The 23,764-nt window shown below is 44.9% G+C and overlaps 1 protein-coding gene and 1 long non-coding RNA gene across 4 annotated transcripts in view; one reads left to right on the forward strand and one right to left on the reverse strand.

Moving 5' to 3' along the window:
• Window positions 1-22,960, forward strand: part of espnla (espin like a) — a 94,213-nt gene extending 71,253 nt beyond the window's left edge. For all 3 annotated transcript variants that reach the window (XM_072474736.1, XM_072474735.1, XM_072474737.1), the window contains exons 6-10: window positions 9,463-9,621; window positions 9,969-10,110; window positions 11,893-12,023; window positions 15,475-15,675; window positions 18,017-22,960. In XM_072474736.1, the coding sequence (XP_072330837.1) occupies window positions 9,463-9,621; window positions 9,969-10,110; window positions 11,893-12,023; window positions 15,475-15,675; window positions 18,017-19,756 (2,373 nt within the window). In that variant the 3' untranslated portion in view covers window positions 19,757-22,960. The remainder of the gene's footprint in view (window positions 1-9,462; window positions 9,622-9,968; window positions 10,111-11,892; window positions 12,024-15,474; window positions 15,676-18,016) is intronic.
• On the reverse strand, window positions 1,727-18,123 carry LOC140389990 (uncharacterized). The gene is made up of 3 exons (XR_011934533.1): window positions 17,890-18,123; window positions 2,743-2,852; window positions 1,727-2,239 (listed from the first exon to the last, which is right to left on the reverse strand). It is a non-coding gene; the product is annotated as an uncharacterized lncRNA (long non-coding RNA).
• Window positions 22,961-23,764: the final 804 nt, after the last annotated feature.

Here is a 23,764-nt window from a genome sequence, read left to right on the forward strand (position 1 = left end):
TATTACTAGTTATAGCTTAGTAGTGTGCGCAAACTTCATTTAATTAATCGTTATCAAATAAATTAGTTTTGATTCAATCTAATGATTGGTGGTTTCTTTGGCATCAACTCATCGGACCATTCTGGATCAAAAGGCAAAGAACAATGACATATTACCATCAAAAGTAATATAACATGGTACCAGGGTGTCTACAGTAGCTAATTAGATAGTTTAGTGAGGAATAAGTACGAAAACCTAAGAAGCTATTCAATTTCAATTTAATTCAATAGGGGCTGGTTTAGCACAGTGGGATAAACAGCTGGCTTGTAATGCAGAACAAGGCCAGCAGCATGGGTTCAATTCCCGTACTGGCCTCCCTGAACAGGTGCCGGAATATGGCAACTAGGGGCTTTTCACAGCAACTTCATAGAAGCCTACTTGTGACAGTAAGCGATTATTATTATATTATTATAATTCCGAAGCACCAACCTGTGACTGCAGAACATCGACAAATCCAGGACTGATGGAGAAAGCTCAAGCTCCACAACAACTCCAGATCACCGGTAAACTTGATGCTATTTGGAGAGTGTTCAAGCAGCAGTTTCAATTGTATTTAAATGCTTCAGATTTAAATAATGCGAGTGATGCGCGTAAAATAGCTCTTCTTCTAACTATGGCTGGGCCACAAGCCATCAAAATCTATAACTCTTTTCAATTTGCGGCAGCTCACGATAAAACCAAATTTGAAGTAATCATTGCAAAGTTCGATCATCATTGCAAAATTCAGACAAATTAAACTTTTGAGCGTTTTATTTTCAAAAGAAGAATGCAAAACAAAGGTTTATCAATTGATTGCTTTGTAACTATCTCAGACTGCGAGCTCAATCTTGTAACTTCTCCGTATTAAATGATTCAATGATCAGGGATCAAATTGTCTTCGGAATAATCGATGAAAAGGTCACAGAACACTTGCTGAGACAGAAAGATCTCACGCTTGAACCGCCCACCCTCAAAATAAATGCCTTGCTCAAGGAAAGATTTGCTCACAATGTGGCAAACACAACCACTTCGCTGCTCAGTGCAGATCCACTCACACATTTAAATCTGCAAAGTCAAATTCAAACAGATTAATGTTAGAAGTGTGGAGACAAAGGAAGAAAGTTTTGAAGACAATTTTTGCCAATGATTTAGATGCTTATTCTTTGGAAGACTCATTCTTCGTTGGCATCATTGAGAAGTATGATAGAACCACAGAAGTATCATCACATCTCAAGAGGTTCTTTTGGCCAGGGTTGAGTTTTAAGTTGAAGAAATTGATTGCTGGAGCCAAGTTCTGTTTCTTCCACATCCGTCAGAGATCCTGGGCAGATGTTATGGGCTGGATTTTCCTCTACTATTTGGTGACACAAACTACCACAAAGTTGGGTCAGCAGGGGCACCATCGCCTTGCCTCCCCCACCTCAAGCTCTTTGACCCTCAGGTCTGCCCCCCCACCAGAGTCATCACTGCTCCCTCCCAAAAGCTGCATGAAAATAAGAGCATGTCTCATCCACTCGCATTGCTGTTTGGCCCAGTTACTCACCACTCCCTAGGATCACTGGGTAAAATTTGATTTTGCCCCTTGGGGTATTGGAGGAAAGGGCCCAAAGGCCACAGACTGAAGGGGGTACAGCCTTGTAAGAAACTAAAGAGAGACGAAGCCACATAATGCCTTTTATCGCCTCCCAAATCAGGATAGTCAATGAAGTACTTTGGAAGTGCAGTTACTGTTTTGAACGAAATGTGACATCCAATCTATGCACGACAAGCTCCCACAAACAATAATGAGATAATGACCAGCAAATTTGGTTTTAGGTGCTGGTTGAGGGATAAATATTAAACAAGGCACCATGGAAAAGTGCCCTGCCCTTCTTCAGAATAGGACAAGTAGGTGTTTTGCATCCACCTGAGAGGACAGGTGTAATGACTCACCTGAATATCAGCAGCTTCAGTAATGCGGCACACCACTAGTACTGCACCATGGCATCACCTTGGAGTGGAGCTTGAACCCAGGATTTTCTAACTCCGAAGTTGAAGACGTTTGAGCTCGATGTTCTCTTTCTTGTGGCTCCCTCCTCCCCCATCTCTGTGGTGTAGCTCCCATGTTTCCTGACTGAACCCTCTCTGGGTAACAGACAGATCCCCATGTGCCAGTGGGGAACCCTGTCAAGAGCTCATCAAATGCTTAATAACCCAGGAAACGGGGCCGGCATCGCAGTAGCTTGGGGGGTAGAAAAATAGAAGCCAACATCAGAATATGTCACAGACAAAAAAAAATACTTCACTTGAAAGGGAATTGAAGAATAGGAAGGGTGTAAAATGGAAAAGGGCAGGGAATTAGCATTAGAGGAGCTAGCTTCAATGTGAAGCAAACACTGGCACGGGCAGAGTGGGCAGACTGTTAGTCTGTCATTTCTGTAACGATCGCTGAGCACTTGAGCCTGTGAAAGACAATGTTTAGATTATTAGCTCGAGGAATTGAGCACAATCACGCTGTGTTGATGAGTCAGTGCAAAGCACTGGCCTGCATTTGAGATGCCTCTTGAAGTAACGCTATGGTTAATGCAGGGATGGCCGGGGTATTCATTCCTGGCCAGTGCCTTAATTCAGAGCAAACTAGAGAAAGGAAAATGGAATGAGGCGAGGTTTTGATTACAAACCTGTGCTGGTTGTGAATGAAGGCGCCTGGCTATTGGTGTGTTGCCAGGTTAATTATCCACTTACCCCTCAGGCATTCCCTGATGTGTGAGCTGTGTTTTCAATCAATACGAGGTCACCAGGCTTCAGTATCAGGGCACTTCAGCTCAATATATCTTTATTTTCCTTTATGCCTCCTGTCAGGGAAGATATAGGCAGCATGAATTTGTTTGAGTAGGTTCAATATTAACAACACCTGACACAAGCGGTTGGATGGACATTTACTCAGTGGCTTTGTGTAAAAAGAACCACAGTAGCATAGTCCTAGTGACAAGAGACAATGCAAAAGGATAATAGTTCACCCTGAGTGAAGGGTGCATGAGCAGTCACAGAGATGCACAGATGACATACAGTACAAGCTGGAGTAAATCATTCCTTTTTACCTGTTATGTATTACCTGCACTGACACTGAAGCAATGAAGATGTATAGCCACAAAGTAAATCCACTTTAACCCTGTGTGTACCATACACCCACAGGAGCTAACTGAGTGATACATAAAAGTACTTTAAAGATTCGGCTGAATCGTTCCTTTTAGCCAACATGTATTTTTGATTGATTGTGTTGTGCAGTGCTCCCCACACACTGCCTGGATCATTCTTTGTAGAATCATTAAAAATGGCTCAAAAATCTTCGCATTTCTAATATAAACTGGAGGCTAGAGTGCTACCACTGACCAGCGCTGGCTCTTGAGATGGCTAATGTTTAAATTCGGGTGGAGAGATGGATTGCCTTTGTGGATCTGTTCCTTGCTCGAGGTTGAATGGGTTAGAATCATAGAATTTACAGTGGAGAAGGAGACCATTCAGCCCATCAAGTCGGCACCGGCCCTTGGAAAGAGCACCCCACCCAAGCCAAGCCCACGCCACCACCCTATCCCCATAACCCAGTAACACCACCTAATCTTTTTGGACACTAAGGGGCAATTTAGCATGGCCAATCCATCTAACCTGCACATCTTTGGAGCTGTGGGAGGAAACCGGAGCACCCGGAGGAAACCCACGCAGACACAGGGAGAAAGTGCAGACTCTGCACAGGCAGTGACCCAAGCCGGTAATCGAACCTGGGACCCTGGAGCTGTGAAGCAACTGTCCTAACCACTGTGCTACCATGCTGCCGACACAGAGTCCACAGTGCAAGCACTTTCACACCTACAGATAATATAAGAATGTGGATTGAAAGGAATGACTGGGAGTAGCAAGTTTTCCTGGTAAACATGCGTCATTGCTGTGCTGCTTGAAGCCCTGTATTTATTGAGTAACTACACAACCAAACACAAGTAACAAGGAGATCACATTCCTCATTAAACATGGAATACTGATAGGATTACACTGCTCAGACAGAGTGACCACAGAAACAATCACAGTTAACGGCTGGATCCAATCCTTCTAACAACTGGCCATTGATACTATTTCATTATAAATTGCTCAAATTAAGGATAAGCTTTTCCATTTATTTACGTTTATCCCATTGCATTGTTTTCCGTTCAAGAAGAGGCAGAGTGTCAGACTTTGGGTCAATACTTTTCAGAACCAGTAAACAGGTAAGTAAAGTCACCACAGTCCCAGATTACAATGGGCTACTTTTCCCTTTGAGGTGGAGAGCTGACTGGTGACAATTACTAATTACTCAATTTACAATTGAGGATCACTACACCTGAAGCGAGGGGGCAAGATTGAGAAGGCAGGGCCTTCATGAATAACCTCAGCCGGTAGAATTGAACCCGCGCTGCTGGCCTTGATCTGCATCACAAACCAATTGTCCAGCCTACCTGGTGAGCAACTTGGTGAGATTTATCTTGTCAAAACTTCCTGGACTGATACCAAGCTTACCAAATGTGCAAGGATTGTATTAGTGACTGCAGATGGCTGCCATCCTGGTTCTCTGACCATGCATCTCACTGAGTGCGAGCATAAACCAGGTCCCTCTGAGTGTAAATGGGTCACTGCAAGTGCACGGTTGAGTAAGGGAAAATCAGGAGCAGGAACTGTTATAATATACTTTAAGGGACAGCAGCATGCCATCACTTTAAGGGAAGTGTGATCCAGCCTCAGTATCACTTTGGCCTGGAGCAGAGCACAGACACACAGCTCTGCAGCTCTGATGTCCCCAAGCTTTCTGTCCATATCTATCTGTTCACATGTATTTAGGATTAATAAATGAACCTACAACCTGCTTGCACAATCCCTTGAGCGATTGGCGCCTTAATATCATTATAAAACCACAACCTGGTGTTGCAGCAGTGGTTCCTTCTAAACATCACCCTGCTCCATCTGGCAAAGGATTGGCAGACAGTGACCACAAGCCACTGGAGAAGGTTTGGTGAAAACTATTGCCCAGTGCTCCACCAAAGTTGCAACGTCTCTTGACGAAGATTCAAGGTTACGACTGCAAGATTAGGTATAAGTCAGGCAACTTGAAGGCCACATCAATCTTAGCAGATTACCTAGCCCAGTGAAAACAGACGATGTAGCCCTAGATTTACAAGTTGACCTCATTGACATCGAACTAGAAGATGTTCTCCAAATTGATCAGGTACGTTTTGCGCAATGCAAATGCCAGCAGCTACAAGAAGAAACGGCAAAAGGTTCCACAAGGCAGAAGCTACATAAAACTGTTACTATTGGATGGCCTGACTCAATTCATCATCTCCACGAACATGTGAGACCATTTTGGCCTTATCAGGATGAGTGAGGCATCTGCTGGGGTGTTATTTGTAAAGGCAGGTCAACATACAGGAATCCTTGTCACCTGATATTCTTCAACAATGTGCCCAGAATTATTAAACAAACCCACAACATATTTACACAATCCCTTATGAGCGATCGATGCCTTTATATTATTGTTATTCCACATGACAGGAATATTAAAGGAGCTTGGAGCTCCTGTGCTGTATTGTTCTTTGTTCTCTCTCTTTGTTCTTTGAAATCATTATTGGCCTGGAGGTGGATGCAGAAAAAGAAAACCTTTGGAAGTAAATGAAAACAAGGATCAGAGTTTTAAAATTGAGGCATTGCCACTGTAGGTTAACAATGATCAGGAACAATGACTGGAGCCATAGAGTTTCATAATACAAAAAGAAGCCCTTCGGCCCATGGTGTCTGTGCCATGAGAAAAGTACCTATTCTAATCCCATTCTCCCGCACATAGTCCATAGCCTTGTATGCTGTGGTGTTTCAACTGCTCTTCTAAATGCTTCTTAAATGTGCTAAGGGATCCTACCTCTACCACCCTTTCAGGCAGTCAGTTCCAGATCCCCACCACCCTCTGGGGGGAAAAAAACCCTCTAAATCCGCTGCCCCTTACCTTAAATCTATGCCCCCTGATTATTGACCCCTCTACGAAGGGAAAGGTTCCTTCCTATCGACCAATCTATGTCCCTCACAATTTTGTACACCTCAGTGAGGTCCTCCCTCAACCTTCTCTACTCGAAGCCAAACAACCCCAGCTTATTCAGCCTCTCTTTATAGCTGAAACGCTCCAGCCCAGGAACTATTCTTCAAAAAGCTTGCATAGGACCTGTCACAGCCTCAAGATATCCCAAACCAGCTGAGATTCAATTAAGTATTTTTGAAGTGTTGTCCTGTAGGAAACATGGGAACCGATTTACATGGCAGCAAACAGCAATGGGTCATTGACTAAATGAACATTTTGGCGATGTTTCGGTATTGTGTGCAGGTTTCTGTGGGAGGACTGGGACCCATCTCCTTCTGACTGAACAATAACAATCACTAGCATTTACATAGAGACTTTAATGTCATAAAATGCTGCAAAGTGCCACACGATGAGGTTATCAAACACTATTTGACGGTTAGCCACATTAGGCGATGTTAGGACAGAGATGATGGCATAATGGTAATGTCACTGGACTAATAACCCAGAGGCTCAAGCTAATTCTCCAGGGGCATGTGTTCAAATCCCACCACAGCAGCTGGTGAAGTTTGAAGTCAGTGACAGAAAGATATTTGGACTTGAAATCCAGACCGTGAAACTATCAGCGATTGTTGTTTTTTTTAAACCATCTGGTTCACTAACGTCCTTGAGGGAAAGAAGAATAAATAAAACAAGAAATATCTGAGACTGAAAGGGATTGCAGGATTTCATCCGACTGTTTTGCAAATTAAATGCTATTTTTCCATAAGCTCAGCAACCTTGGTTAATGTCCCATGATGCCACATTGAAAAGAGAGTTTTGAAAGCCAATATTATGATCTGATTGGTGAGGCATTTATCCCACCACCATAACTGAACCAAACTGTGGCAGGGACATCCATTACAGAGGGACTGCTTTGGTTGCTTCGATCATGCCCATGGGATTCGACTGGCTGTCCAGGCTCTATCTACAGTTTAACAGGGCCATAAGTTAAGAGGGAAACAATCTACTTTACTTAAAAATGCCTTGCATTGTTTCAGAGTGACATAAGAGAAGGGGAGAGCAGTGATGCAGAGCAGAGGGACTGCAGCAAGGCACAATAGCTACAGTAAATCGCTCTAAACTGGCTCACGGTTGATGACCTAATTAGTCACATGAGCCTATCTTAAATAATTGAGCGACTGCTAATTGCAGCTCCATAAACTAGTATTACAGCCTTTATAACTTAGATCATTCCGAAACACGGGGGGATGTGGGAGTCTAATCAGTAGCCGTAACACCAGGAATAGCAAGCCTGAAGGACAGAGCTTGCTCGATGGAACAAGGATTGGTTGTTATTTGGTGTGTTCAATACCTGTCAAATCAGTGATTTGATAAACCCTGCCTGAGTTCAATGGATGTCCAAGCGCAGAGCACTTAAGCAGTGTACAGCCTGAGAATGTGAGTATTCCAAATGGATGGGGTTAGTCTGTCAGCAGCTCTGTTGCTGGGATGCACATCAATGTTCCTTCAGAGCTGGAGGTAATGCGGGCAGTCTATGCAAAACGTGGGACTAATCCCAGCATTGTGTTACACTCAGGGTCAGACGTGTGGTGAGAAGATTCATGAATGGTTGTGAAAGATTATCTATTGATGCCACTTCATCTGTATGGCAGAGTGCCGCATAAGTGATGAGTAGTGTCTAACTGACAAGCACTGTGTAACTCGGGAATACTATTAATAGGCCAGTGCTGTGAGATGGGAAAGGGTGGTACACTGTGTTACTGCTGGATCCATGAAACTGATGTGTCCCTTGTAAGAGCCATGCACATGTAACTGAAAAGCATTCTGTAAGGGACAGTATGATATAACTGAGGAGCTTTGTGTAGGGACCAACTGAACTACTGCTGTATAACAAGAATACAGTGTACCTGGAGTGAGCTCCATGCACCAATGCAAGAATTGCGTACCTGGAGGGATCACGGCGTACCTGAGGTGAGTATGTGGGCAAGTGCTGCCATACACTGTGTGGGCACTCTGCATTGGGGAAAGCATCACGTACCTGGAGTGAGCGGCGTGTACCTGGAGTGAGCGGCGTGTACCTGGATTGAGTGCTGTGTACCTGGAGAGAGCACTGTGTACTTGGGGTGAGCGTTGTACACTGGAGAGTTCCATGAACCTAGAATGAGCACGTGTACCTGGAGAGAGCACCATGTACCTGGGGTGAGCGCTGTGTACTGGAGAGAATGTACCTGGGGTGTGTGCTGTGTACTGGAGAGAGTGCAGTGTACCTGGGGTTAGTGCTGTGAACTGGAGAGAGCGCCATGTACCTGGGGTGAGCGCTGTGTACTGGAGAGAGTGCAGTGTACCTGGGGCGAGCACTGTGTACTGGAGAGAATGTACCTGGGGTGAGTGCTGTGTACTGGAGAGAGTGCAGTGTACCTGGGGTTAGTGCTGTGAACTGGAGAGAGCGCCATGTACCTGGGGTGAGCGCTGTGTACTGGAGAGAGTGCAGTGTACCTGGGGCGAGCACTGTGTACTGGAGAGAATGTACCTGGGGTGAGTGCTGTGTACTGGAGAGAGTGCAGTGTACCTGGGGCGAGCACTGTGTACTGGAGAGAATGTACCTGGGGTGAGTGCTGTGTACTGGAGAGAGTGCAGTGTACCTGGGGTGAGCACTGTGTACAGGAGAGAATGTACCTGGGGTGAGTGCTGTGTACTGGAGAGAGTGCAGTGTACCTGGGGTGAGTGCTGTGAACTGGAGAGAGCGCCATGTATCTTGACTGAGTCCAGTGTACCTGGAGTGAGCACTGTGTACCTAGAGTGAGCACCATGTGCCTAGAGTGAGCACTCTGTACCTGGAGTGAACACCGTGTACCTGGAGTGAGCGCCATGTATATTGGTGAGCACCAGAGACTGGAGTGTGTGCCATGTACCTTCGCGAGTGCCATATACCAAGTGAATGTCGTGTACCTAGGCAAGCAGCATATACTGGAGTGAGCACCGTGTACCTTGGCAAGAGCCATATACTGGGGTCAATGCCGTGCACTTGTACGAATCCCATACACTGGGTTGCGTGCTGAGTATCTAGGCGAGCGCTCTGTACCTAGGCGAACTTTGTGTACCTAGGCGAGCACTGCGTATTGGGGTGAGCGGTGAGCATGGTGTAAATCTCTTCTGCATCCTTTCCAAAGCTGTCATATCCTACCGAACTCATGGTGCCCTGAACTGAATACATTTCAGAGTCTGGGCTGAATCAGAGTTTTATAATAGGTTTAACATAACTTCTGGCTTTTGTTCTTTATGTCTCCATTCTCTTCCTCAACATAAGAAATAGGAGCAGGAGCAGACCCAAACAGCCACTCGATGCTAATCTCTAGTTTCTGCTTTATTTCCAGCCACCACTGGACGACCCACTGGCTTCTGTTCAGAGGCAAGAATCCTTTCGGAAAACCAAGAGCATCGTAAGACAGCAGAGCAGTGGTGACTACTACAGGTCAATCAACGAGGGCCATAGGGAGTCACGTGACTTCCAGAAAGTAATGGAGAATGGCAAGGTACTCCTCCCAGCTGACCTGTGTCTTCAGAAGGACAGGTTTCCAAGTATCTTTATTTTTTGTCCTCTTTAAACGAAGGGCAAACTCGGGTTTATAGCATTCCCTCAGTCTGGACTGAGAGGGGTTAGTTCGTGCTCATGAGGGTGCAGGGCACAGATTTACAGTCAGCACCTATCAATGATGTGACTGATATGTTATTTGAGCATTTGAAGGGACCGCTGTTATCGCTGGCTGACCTTCATGGATGGAGTAGAGATTTGCGGAGAGCTGACGTGCTTACCCTGCCATTGGCTGGTGGTTTAGTGAATGGTGAACTACCTCTCACTCTGCGTGCAATTTCATTTCAGAGTACCATCCTGGAGAAACCTGAATCTGCTCAAATATCTCCGCAGCTGCAGCCCCCCGGGGCCCCACCATTGTCGTCCCCAGAACAACCGGTGTCCCCACCAGCCCCAGAGCTGCCGAGGCAGAGCATTCAGAATTCAAGTGGCGAGTATGATTAGCTCTAATCTCCTTTTGTCTCTGTCTTTCCTTCTTCCTGTGTAAAACGAAGGCAGTTTTGGTCCCATTGTCCCTCACCCATGTGGGATAGCCTTTGAATGCTTGTTACAGTCATATTGAAACTCACCCTGAAAACACTTGTAAGTGTTAAACAGATATGGGGCATCCTGCCCTGACATTTGATTAAGAATAAATCTCAATGTTGGTGGGGCGGGAGAGCTTTTTTCCCCCATTCATTCATGCGATATGGGCATTGCTGGCTCGGCCAGCATTTATTGCCCGTCCCGAAATGTCCTTGGGAAGGTGATGGTGAGCCACCTTCTTGACCTGCTGCACTCCACGTGGTTCAGGCCAGCATCCCCAGCATTGAAGCTTGACCACGCTGGAGTAGCTCCACTGGACGGGCCACGTCATCCTGACACAAGACTCCTGAAACAAGCGCTCTACTTGGAGCTTCAACTTGGCACGCGAGCCCCGAGGGAGGGCCAAGGAAACGCTTCAAGGACACCCTCAAAGCGTGCTTAAAAAAGTGCAACATCCCCTCCGACACCTGGGAATCCCTGGCTCTCAAGCCCACCAGAAGTGGAGGAAAAGCATCCAGGAAGGAGCTGAACACCGAGTTTCATCGGCGAGAGCAAGTTGAAGCCAAGCGTCGACAGCGAAAGGCATGCACGGTAACCCAACGACCGTGTGCCCCACCGGTGATAGAGACTGGACGTCACTGTTATGTATCTGGGAATACATTCTTGCTGGTTCTGCATCAAGTAATGTGCAGTGACGTCAGCAGAGTGTTTACATGGGCTTTGGGCAGATGAGCAACAACCTTAATATACCTCTAACCAAGTTTTACAAGAATCCAGGTGTGGCACCTCTCTTTGCAGCAACAAAGAAATAGAACAGTTGTGCATTGGGCTCCTCAGTCACCTGTGAATTCACGTTTGGTGTGGAAGCAAGTTATCCTCGACTCCGAGGGACTGTCTAAGCCAAGACATAGACAAGTAGATACGTCCGCAGTGCTGTTAGGAAATGAAGCTTGAGACGTTGAGATGTTGGCTGCAGGCATGAATTGGATCACTTGGTGACAAAACTGAGTTCAGAGATTTCTCAAACACCAAGCAATAAAATGAGAGCTGTGGTGTATAATTTTATAATTTAAAAATACTGCAAACATCACGTTGGCACAGTGGTTAGCACTGCTGCCTGACAGCGACTGGGACCAGCGTTCGATTCCAACCTTGGGTGACTGCTTGTGTGGAGTTTGCACATTCGCCCCGTGTCTGCACTGGTTTCCTCTGGGTGCTCCGGTTTCCTCCCGCAGTCCAACAATGTGCAGGTTAGGTGGATTGGCCATGCTAAATTCCCCCTTGGTGTACAAAGGTTAGATGGGGTTACAGGGTGGATAGGGTGGGGAGGGGGGCCTAGTTAGGATGTTATTTTGATCGGTCGGTGCAGACTCGATGGACTGAATGGCCTCCTTCTGCACTGTAGGGATACAATGGATTCTACGGATCCTTTGCTTTCTCCAGGTAATCCAGACTGTCTTCAAATGGCTTCTGGGACTTGAGGCCTCGTGTGGTCGCATTGATGTAAGACTGCTTGCAGTGAGGCTGACTGTCAGCATTCCTGCAACCAGGCTGAGGTGAGGCCTTCCTGAATCCTGGCTGTGTTACAGCTTCCTGTGGCCAGACTAACGGGAGGCCTCATGGAGCCAGGCTGAGTTTATACATTCCTGCTTCAAACTGAGCTATTTTCTGTTTTCTTTCTCTGTAGGTGGGAAGACCTTCAACATGGTACATCCCAACCAGAACAACAACACTGCCCTCATAGCGGAGCTCAAATCAGGAAAGACATTAAAACCCGTAGATGGTGGTACTGTGTTGGTTGGCACCAGAGCACAGACAGTAAGTAATTCTGAGAAAGACTCCATTATCTGGGTCTTGTGTCACTCTGTTATATATTACAGCACCAGCACTGAGACACATAGAACACAGGTACGTGGGCACACATCGACCAAGTCCTGGGTGAATGTTTGTGTAACTGTGGTTGACCGGATGGTGCGACTTAACCTTTTGAATCATTTCTCTTATTCCAGACTGAGCAGGAGAGTAACATTTCAACAGCTCTGAATGGGAGGGGAGGGGAGGTGCGGGGAAGATCTGTCAGTGGGGCTTGCTGACTCAAATCAACCTATGGTTACCAGTGTGGAGAATCATTCATTGAGATTGAAGGCCATGAGTAGCCCAGTTTTTTTTTCTTGTCAACAATCTGTGTCCGACAGCATATCTTTTGACCAGGAATATAAATTAGATTATCAATGTAGAGCAGGCACATTTATGCCCCGTTGCTTACAACCTCTTGCAAGTTAACTGAAAGCTTTTTAATGATTTTAGTTCTTTTGCAGTCTATCTTCCTGTTTGCCAACACCCCTCACCTGCAGATTTTAATATCGTTCTCCCTATGCTCATTTAAAAAATTCATTCAAGGAATGTGGCCCTCGCTGGCTCATCGAGCATTTATTGTCCATCCCTAATTTCCCTTGAGAAGGTGGTGGTGAGCTGCCTTCTTGAACCACTGTAGGCCCTGAGGTGTAGGTACATCCACAGTGCTGTTGGGGGAAATCCAGGACCTAGCTACAGTGAAGAACAGCGATACATTCCCCATCCAAGAAGGTGTGTGGGTTGGAGGGGAACTTTCAATGTTGTTCCCATGCATCTGCTGCCCTTGTCCTTCGAGATGGTAGTGGCCATGGGTTTGGAAGGTACAGTCTAACTGGTGAGCTCCTGCAGCGCATCTTGTAGATGGTACACACAGCTGCCACTGTGCGTCGGTGGTGGAGGGAGTGGATGGCTGTGGATGGGGTGCCAATCAAGAGGGCTGCTTTGTCCTGGATGGTGTTGAGCTTCTTGACTGTTAATGAAGCTGCACTCATCCAGGAAAGGGGAGAGTATTCCATCAGAAACCATGTTCAACTTATCTATAATTATCAAGAGCAAAAGCATGCCCACTGAAGTAAACCACTTACAATCCTTATCCAACCCGAGCAAACCCACATTAATCCAAACTCAGGGAGTTATAGACCAGTAATCGGTAGTGGGGAAAATGCTTGAATCCATTATCAAGGACTTTATAGCAGAACATTTAGAATCAGTCAGAGTCAGCATGGATTTATGAAGGGAAAATCATGTGGGTTAGCCCTGCAGCCTCACGGCGCCGAGGTCCCAGGTTCGATCCCGGCTCTGGGTCACTGTCCGTGTGGAGTTTGCACATTCTCCCCGTGTTCGCGTGGGTCTCGCCCCCACAACCCAAAGTTGTGCAGGCTAGGTGGATTGGCCACGCTAAATTGCCCCTTAATTGGAAAAAATGAATTGGGTACTCTAAATTTTAAAAAAAATGAAGGGAAAATCATATTTGACAAATCTGTTGGAATTCTTTGAAGATGTAACCAGTACAGTTGACAAGGGGGAGCCAGTCAATGTGGTATATTTGGACTTTCAGAAGGCATTTGACAAAGTCCCACATAAGAGATTATTGTGCAAAATTAAATGGGATTAGGGGAAATGTATTGAAGTGGATAGAAAACTGGTTGGCAGAGAGGAAACAAAGAGTAGGGGTTAATGGGTCCTTTTCAAATTGGCAGGCAGTAACCAGTGGGGTACCACAGGGATCGGTGCTGGGGCCCCAGCTATTCACAATATATATTAATGATTTGGATGAAGGAACTAAATGTAACATCTCAAAGTTTGCAGATGATACCAAGTTAGGCAGGAGGGTGAATTGTGACGAGGATGCAGTGATCCTACAGTATGATCTGGTCAGGTTTGCCGAGTGGGCAAATCAATGGCAGATGCAGTATAATTTGGATAAGTGTGAGGTTAACAAAAACAGGAAGGCAGATTACTACCTGAATGGTTGTTAATTGGGAGAGGAGAGTGTGCAGCGGGACCTGGGTGTCCTTGAGCACCATTCGCTGAAGGTAAGCATGCAGGTGCAGCAGGCGGTAAAGAAGGCTAATGGTTTGTTGGCCTTCATTGCAAGAGGTTTCGTGTATAGAAGCAGGGATGTGTTGCTGCAATTGTACAGGGCCTTGGTGAGGCCACACCTGGAGTATTGTGTGCAGTTTTGGTCTCCTTCTCTGAGGGAGGATGTTCTTGCTCTTGAGGGAGTGCAGCGAAGGTTTACCAGACTGATTCCAGGGATGGCGGGACTGTCATATGAGGAGAGAGTGACAAGGTTGGGATTGTTCTCGCTGGAGTTCAGAAGAAAGGGGGGATCTCAAAGAGACTTATAAAATTTTAATGGGACTAAACAGGGTAGATGCAAGGAAGATGTTACCAATAATGGGTGTGTCCAGAACCAGGGGTCACAGTCTGAGGATTCAGGGTAAACCATTTCAGACAGGGATAAGGAGAGTGGTGAGCCTGTGGAACTCATTACCACAGGAAGTAGTTGACGATATAAATTTGAATATATTCAAGAGGCGGCTGGATATAGCACTTGGGGAGAATGGGATCAAAGGCTATGGGGAGAAAGCAGGATTAGGCTATTGAGTTGGATGATCAGCCATGATCGTGATGAATGGCGGAGCAGGCTCGAAGGGCCAAAAGGCCTCCTCCTGCTCCTATCTTCCATGTATCTATGACTGCCAGGTCCTAGTCCAGCCTCAAGCAGAGCAGGTTAGCTTTATTTGGTGCTAGCCTGTGCTATCCTTTATTGTCTGCCCTTGTTAAAATTCAAAGATTGAATTCAAATTAATCTGAGCAAGCGGATGGTCTGGATGCAGAAGGCATAGGTCTGAAGTGTCATCAAGGCCTGGAGCCGGCTTGAACTTACAATCCTCCAATTTAAGAAGAGAAGGCTACTGTTATGTAATCCTGTCTTGATTCCCAGATGTTGTTAATGATCATACTTCAAGCGTGGAAAGATCAGAAACTCTTTAAGTTTAATGTTGCCATGCTGTCTGGCATAACAAAGGACTGGATTGAACTTGTTCTGTTGTACTTCATATCAGTCTCTACTACAGCTGTGTAACGTGACCCCTGGAACACATCCACATAACACATTCCTAGCCAAGTAGTTCCTCACTATTTACAAATAATACACCAATGTATAACAGCGAGCAAACAGATCCAAACTGACACTTAAGTTGTAGCGAAGAATAATCCATTCTTTGAGAAATACTTTGAGGCATTTCTATGAGACGGTTTCACATGAATGCAATTGTTCCTTATTGTGCAATGCTTCAAATATGACAACAGGTTAGAAGCCAAAATTACTGGGTTTGGAAATCAATCCAACTTCTCTTTTTTTCATGCCAAATTTCTCACTGCATTTTATTGCAATCTCATTTTACAGAGCCAAAACGTAATGTCCAAAGAGGAGTTAAAAGAAAATGGATTAATGCCACTCCCTGTTGACGAGGTCACCGCTACTGATGTTGATTTGCTGGTACCCACGCATGACGAGAAGGGATGCCACATCCCGGAGTGGAAACGCCAAGTCATGGTACGAAAACTGCAGGCAAGACTTAAGGATGAAGAAGAACAACGGAGAAAGGTGATGGTTTGCATGAGAAGTTTGCTGAGTATGTTTTTGTTACCTTGTATCTGTATGTATGTGTGTAATCTGAACTTGTCATTAGTTGGCATGGTAGCATGGTAGCGCCTGGGACCCGGGTTCAATTCCGACCTTGGGTGACTGTCTGTGTGAAGTTTATACTTTCTCCCTGTGTCTGCGTGGGTTTCCTCCGGGTGCTCTGGTTTCCTCCCACAGTCCAAAGATGTGTAGGTTAGATAGACTGGCCATGCTAAATTGCCCCTTCGTGTCGAGGAATGTACAGGTTAGGCTACGGGGGTAGGATAAGGGAATGGGCCTGGTAGGCTGCTCTTTCAGAGGATTGGTGCAGACTTGATGGGCTGAATGGTCTCCTTCTGCACTGGAGGAGGTCCATGATCCTATGATTAATGAACTTGTGGATAATGGGCTGATAGGAATTTTCAAGACTGAGATTGCTAGATTTTTGTTAGGTAAGCGGATCAATGGACATGAAGCAAAGATGGTAAGTGGAATTTTAGTGTAGATTAGGTACAACTTAAATAAATGAACAGGATCAAGGTGAACAATGGCCTACTTAGCTCCTGTCCCATTGACATATAGGGCAGGATTTTCAAGCCCGGTCCTGCCGAAAGTCAGAGGAGTTTTGGTTGGATTACCGAAACTCCCGCGGTGGGTCCAGCCACAATGGGGCTGGAATATCCCGGCCATAGTAACAGAGTACACCGCTGTGTGTTGGTGAGACCTGCTGTATTGGGATGTGTTACTGCATTTCCAGTTGATGATGCTGTGTATTTTGTAAATCTGCAGTATATTAGTGTGCAATGCTGTGTATTTTGTATGCCTGCAATATCCATTCGCATTGCTGTGTGTTTGCACGAATCCAGACTCCATGTACATCACTGTGTATTTTACAAACCTTGTGTGTTTTGCTGTGGACGTTGGGATGTGTTGCTGTGTGTTTCTGTGGGCTTTGCACCGCTGCAGTTCAGTGTGGATTTCTCAATATTGTGCAGAGCTGCAGTATCTGATCGTATTTGTATGGTTTTGCCAGCCTGGTGTTTCAGTGGGGATTTCACTATTATATAGATGTGCCAGCTCTGCATGCTTGTAGACCACACAGAATTACACCTGGTGACAGTGTGAATTTCTGTGCATTTTGCAGATCTGCGGTCTGGGTGTGTTTCTATGGGTTTTACTGACATGGAGGTTTCAGTATGAATTATGATTGCACTATAATATATTTTTTAAACCCTTGCTTGGTATTTGTACAAAAGGATAAGGCTAATCTTGCAACAACCAGAAAATTGGATTCTAAATGATTCAAACAAAAATGTATATAATTTTGACCTGCATTCAAGGGACTAGAAAATGCTTATTGAGCTTGGAGGTGTCAGTGCTGGGAAATAGAACATTTGCAAGCTAGGCACAGCGCAGATCAGAGTAATGATTCCTTCTGCACTGTTCTATTGAGCATTTCCAGAGCAACAAAAGTGTAGGTTAGATAGGGTACAGCTCCCTCTATACTGTTCTAAATTGAACACTTGCATCCTCTGAAAATAACAGAGTAAGACTGACCAAAGCGTTAAGAGTGTGAAAACAGTTAGAGTGTGTGGAAAGTTATAATAATCCAGAAATTATAACCGAGTCTTAATCTGTTGGGTTAGATTGACCTTGGATTGACTTTAGATTGAAGTTAGACTGACTGAGTGGTGAAGAGTTCTTTGGGTTTGAATTGGGTTCGAGTGATTCAGCAGCATCAGAGTGATTGCCATTTTGGGGGTGGTGGAGAGGGGTAATGGTGGATTTAGTGTCTCTGGTATGGTTAGATTAACTGAGCAGAAGTTAGAGTGAATAGAGGGGTTCAAGTGACTCTGGGGAGGTTCGAGTAACTGGGAGCATGAAGCAGTTGGAAAGCACCTTGCTACTTGGGGAGTTAGAGTGAGTCGCGCCCTTGTGTTAGATTAAGTCGGGGTTGGCGTGGGTGGCAGTGTGCTCCTTGTGGTAACCAGCGAGTTAAAGTATCCCATTACACAGCTCTGACACCTTTCACAAGCAGAAACAATAACATTGAACAAAAAGGGGGGTATGTTATGAATCAGGGAGGAAAAAGTCACCATTTGAAGCTGTAAACTGGGAGAAACATAACTCAACATCCTTACATATTAGAAAATAAAAATTGAACTTCCTGAGATAAAATGGAGGACATCAACCAACCTCCTCTGGAAGCTCTGACTCTATTCCCAGTATTCTGTTGCATTTGATTTGGAAGATTGCCTTATCCTTAGTCATAGATTGTGTTGTGGTTTGAGGCTCTATTTCAAATCTTCTTTGCTCTATCAAGCACAATGGGAATGGTTATCTACAGTCGGAGATATGGAGATATTCCCAGGAACACAATGCCATATTGGGTCCATTTGGAGAGCTTCTGACTGAGGATGACCTCATCTACCTGGAGAAGCAGATCGAGACTGTCCAAGTGATGAAGAAGTGCCAAGAGTACGAGGCAGAGTTGAACCAGTTGGCAGTACAGCTGCGAACCATTCTCCCTGCTCCCATTGTCAACCTAACTGTCAATACTCAACTTCTGCATCAGGAGGAAGGCAAGGGGGAACACGTGCCTTTGCCTGTGTGGTGCAACAGGATATCCGGCATTGTGAAGACTATGTCACTCCTCCTGTCGAATTTGAATGAAAAGGATCGTGCAGAGTCCGAAAGCCGGGAAATTACTCGAATGCCAAATACGGAATTGGCAGCAGTCTTCTCTCCAATACCTGACCAAAGGTCCACGGGAATGAGCAAGAACAAAGTGGAGAATGAGATTCAGCAATTTGGCGTCTCTGTACGCACACTCAAAGCAAACTTTGAAAAGCAATGTCCGATGAAAGAAAAAGTATTGGCATCCGGTGACACACAGGGAAATCAGCAAGAAATGGCAATGGAAGACACGAGCAGTGGGAAGTCTAACTCGAAGCCCACTGAATGTAGAGTTAGGACTCAAAGTGCAGAAGATACTCTTTATGGTACCATTATTGTTGAAGATGAATCTTGTCAAGAGGAGATCAATGGAGCTCAGCAGAGTAGGTTGAGTGGCGGACGATTAACCAATCCTGCGTGGTCAGGCAGCAAGGAGGACGGAAGCGAGTCAGAAATTGGTTCAAAGCATGAATCAGCGGAAGACAGCACTGCACATTCGCTTGTGGCGGAGACAACAAGCCTGAGGAAAGAAAGAATAGTTGTGTTATTCCTGGGTCACTGGAAAAAGTCAACGTACACCATGTCTTTGAGAATGAAAGTCAGAGACATGCGTAACGTTGCCAGCATTGAAAACAAGAGTGACTCAACAAAAGATGGAGAGATGGCTGCCACAGGTGAGAGCGGTCAAAGCCCAGAGTTGGAAACACAGCTGGAAACCCAATCTAAGCAATCCATTCAAAATGGAAAATGTAGGCATCTGTTCCTGCAGCAAAGAGCCATCACTAAACTAATTGGCAACTGGCGAAATATCATATCCCACGTCCCTTCCAGGCAAATTAGACGACTGAATCGGCAGAGAATCACCTACTCACCCGAACAGTTTCTCCCCCGTGTCAATGGTGCCCCCGCTGATCACAATAGTCTAACCCTTGACCTTTTCATGCTGGGATACTTTCACATCCTTGAACTCGACCTGCCCCCAGATGAAAGGAAGATGAGGCACCTTCTGTGCTTTGAGGTGTTTGACCACTTGGGGAAGTTCAGTTGGGACTTGGTTCGTGCGTTCCATAAGGCCGTCATTGAGGAGATCGATGCCGGCAAAAGGGAATGGAAGGATGGGTTTGAAGATATTAAGCAAAGGTTCTTCAGCAACCCTGAGAACATGATAGCCTCAATGGACTCCCCCACACAGCGTGTGACAGCTGTGAGACCAGTGCCCAAAGTCATCGTGCAAAGTGCCACACCTGAAGAGGATGAGTTCTCAATAGGACAAGGCTACTGCTCCGACCTCGGAGGTTTCAGCAATGATGAGATTTGCAAGTATATTGACAGAAGCTTTGCTTTCTGGAAGGACAAGGAAGCTGAAATTTTTGATTTTGAGGAGTAGCTACGGGGTGACTGTCCATTCTAATGGTGTGGTTAGAATTCCTCCAGCCGATGGGAGAACAGGAGGAGTTCTGAATTCTCTGGCCCAGGTGGATTTGAGTTTCCTACAATTGTAACCTAGAACAAAGAGGAGATATATTTTTGGTGCTGGGAAGGTCACTGACAGCATTATAAGTTGAATCATGACTAGTGGACACATCAGTTATACCTAAGTGTTGAAATTATTGGAGTGTCATCATTAATCAGCAGAACCCAGTCATCCACTCTCCTCTCCCTAATGAACTGAACTCAATACTTTCCTTTCCATAATGACTCTATCATTACAGAAACCTTGAATCTCACCTAGTACTCCATCCACGTGCATCTCTAGCAAGAACAATTGTGTCATTCCTGATGACAGAAGTCAGGCTGGAGAAGTTTTTTTTAAAAACAAGTAACAGATCAATTAAACTAATCATCAAATGAGCGACATATATAAAAAAAATAACTCTTCTTCTTTCCAAGTATGTTGTTAGAGGTCCAACACATTCAGTGCGCTGAACAGAATCGCCTTGTAATACTGTGCTACCAATGGAGTCAAGCTCATAGATAGCAACACAACTTTCCTCAGTTGTTTTATTCTTGCACCTTACTCTACCCCTTGCAGTGTATAATCTAACCTATCTTGCACTTTACCCCATCCATTTATCTCTCTCTCTACAGGAAATGTACAATCTATCCTATCCTGGATTCAGTGGCATTTATTTAATTTCCTGCATTAGTAATCTATTTTATTATGGACTGTATCACCTAAACTCATTTTACTGCTCTGTATTCATCTCCTCTGGAAAGCTTGCCTGAAACCATACTCTGCATATAACTCTGACCTAGCCGCGCATTATGCAGTGTGTCAGTCCATCAATGTATTAGAATCCATACAGTGCAGAAAGAGGCCATTCAGCCCATCAGGTTTGCACCGATCGTCTGAAAGAAAACATACCTCAGTCCACCACCCCACATCCCCATAACCCCATCTAGCCTGCACATCTTTGTGATTATGAGGGGAAATTTTAGCACGGCCTGTTCACCTAATCTGCACATCTTCAGACTGTGGGAGGAAACCGGAGCACCCGGAGGAAATCCACTCAGACACAGGGAGAATGTGCAAACTCCACACAGCAAGTCACCCTAGGCTGGAAGTAAATACGGGTCCCTGGTGCTCTGAGGCAGCAGTGCTAACCACTGTACCACCGTGCTGCCCGTTAATAACTTGTCAGTAACCTGTTTTGCTTTCACACTGTCCAAGGCACATAGGAATACTACCCTAGTGCGACACAACAAAAGACGTGCATCACCAATTCCAGCAGCGATAAGGTTTCTTGTTGCTGTATGGTATACACAAAAACAGTTTCTATGTAGTATCTTATCAGTTATTATAAATGAGAACATTTCTTGCAGTGTAGTGAATGTTATTTAGGCAACTGTCGAAAATAATTTGCAAGTAACAAGATGCCATAAACATCAATGCTTTGGGTGCCTACTTAATCTGTTTGGGGTGGAACTATTTCAGGGAAATAATGTGGGTTAGGACAGCAGGCAAATCTTTACACTGGCAGATGGTTGCTCAGATGAAATGCTTCATCTGAAACTCACAACTAGAACAGGGCTTCAGGCAACAACCTTTCAACCCGGGCGCGAGTTCTGCCAGTTGAGCCAAGGATAAGCTAACACTGCATTCCGTGAATAGTGATAGTTTCAGGATTATCAGTAAAATGAGCTTCCTTTCATCACGCACCACTGGTAGAACTTGAACAACTTTTCCGGGCATTTTTCCCCCTCTCTTACTTCCTTCCCCCATCTTACTGTGGTTGGGGAATGAGTTGCCGAGTTCTCTGGCGGGTTTTCGTTAAAATGTGGCTATTTTCGGATCCACGGAAGAAGAGCCACCTGACGTGCGACTGCTCAGCACATCGTCGTCACTGGAAGTCGAACGTAAACAACTTTTAACTTGACCAGTTGAAAGTGACTCATTTGAACCTGCCTTGAAATGTAATCATCGCTAAAATGTGCCCGACACATATTCCTTCACTTTGAAACCCCATTACCTCCACATAATAGTATGAGGAGTTAGTAAGGAATAAGATAGTATGAGTCCTGATGGATAAAAGAGAAAGGTTGAATTAGAAAAGATATCATCAAAATAAATGTTCACGTTATTTGATTTGAACGTGAAAGCAAAAGTAACTATTGATTTGTTTGTCTCGATGGGTGTGGTCTAGTCTAGCTCACTCTCTGTGGAGATGTGAGTTTGCCCAACTCAAAGGTAAGAACAAAGAAGGGAAAGTATAAAACTTGTGTTTGCATAACGCCTTTCACAATCCACATGCATAACCAATGGACATGTATTTTGAAAGGCTATCACTGTTATAATGTCGGAAAGAGCAGCCAATTGTCCACAAGGAAAATCCCAACAGCAATGTAAACATTGACCAGATAATCTGTTACAGTCACTTTCGTTCTGATTGAAAGTACAGTAGAAGTGTATCACAGCACTTTTTGCAGTTGAAATTTCATTCTGTCAGTGCTCCCTTTGCTTTACCCTCCCCCACATGGAAAATCAAAATATATCTGTATAGTGACCTGACCCCACTGATCAAACCCGCCCATCGAAGAGGCTGCATTTGATCACCCAATCCACTGATCAAACGTTTCGGCTCTGGCAATGAGGCCATGGACAAGGTTGATTCCTTTAATCAACAACTGAGGATCATGTTCATCCTATCAACCTTTCCCAACTCCAGCAAGGGCCGTTGAAACTTGCATTGATTCTTCTAAGCTCCAAATCTTTGGGAATGCTGCAAATGTAAATTCGGACGAATGGTTGTTTCCAGATCCACCCTAGTTTGTCCCGAGAAATTAAGAATAGCCACATGGCTCTTTAGAAAACTCCCCTCAGCATTTAATAAGGACAAAAACTAGCCTTCAAATATTGTATGCCTTCTTCAGGAAAGATTGCCCACTTTGTTCATTAATTAAATCATAGGCACGCTAAAAATGTTTTTTTAGCTCAGTCCTTTGGGGATCATTGTGAAGAGATCGGAGTGGTTTCAGTGGAGGTTTAGCTGAAGCGGTGATGTCAGATATCTTGCAAAACACTGATATTCCTGTGTTCGTGTGTCACTGTTTGATTTGCTGAATTATTAAAAAAAAGTAAACGATTTTCAAATATTTGTCATGATTGGAATGAAATGTTGGTGCCTGTGAATGGAGTTTATCTACTGCTGCATTTGCACTCACAGAAATTTGGCCTGCCTATGTCATGTAACCAACCCTTCTACACGAAACAGGCTCTCGTGACAGTCAACTGACCTTGGGCCAATTATGTGTTAGTATCAAAATGTATAATGATCCATGCATATCAATACTAACAATCTGTGTCCTGTTAAATCTTTCACATTGGTGACAGTCTCGTCATGCCAATTCACATACCTGCTTGCCTATTCGTGAGATTTGTCAGCTTCTGTCACCTGAGATTGGGATTCCTCCCACTCAAGCTCCAGTTAATTCTGCCATCCAGTGCCTTTCTGTGGTCGTGGATGGAAGATTGCCAGTGCTCTGCATTGGTAAGCTGCCAGCTTTTAATTCATTAAATACCAGCCACGACCTTGCACTCGTTTCACCTCCAAATGACTCTACCAACCAGTACCTAAGCTTTCAGGTCTTTGTGGGTGGCGAGGGGGCGGTCAATGGCATGTATCCCTACAGAAAAAGAGAGTTAATTCGGAATCCCGATGTGGATTTCTGCAGTAAGGTTGGAGATTCTTAAACAAGGAGGTCACAGATATAGGTTGGGAGCTGATAGATTTAAAACTGAGATGAGAGGAATTACTTCTCGCAGAGGGTGGTGAATTTGTGGAACTTGCTACCCCATAGTGGGGTGGAGCCTGAATCATTAAATGGTTTCAGTTTGGAGGTATATACATTTCTGATTTAAAAAAACAGGTTAAAGGAACAGGCAGGGGTGTGGTTT

The sequence above is a fragment of the Scyliorhinus torazame genome, chromosome 14, assembly GCF_047496885.1.
Source record: "Scyliorhinus torazame isolate Kashiwa2021f chromosome 14, sScyTor2.1, whole genome shotgun sequence".
NCBI classification, from domain to species: Eukaryota; Metazoa; Chordata; class Chondrichthyes; order Carcharhiniformes; family Scyliorhinidae; genus Scyliorhinus; species Scyliorhinus torazame.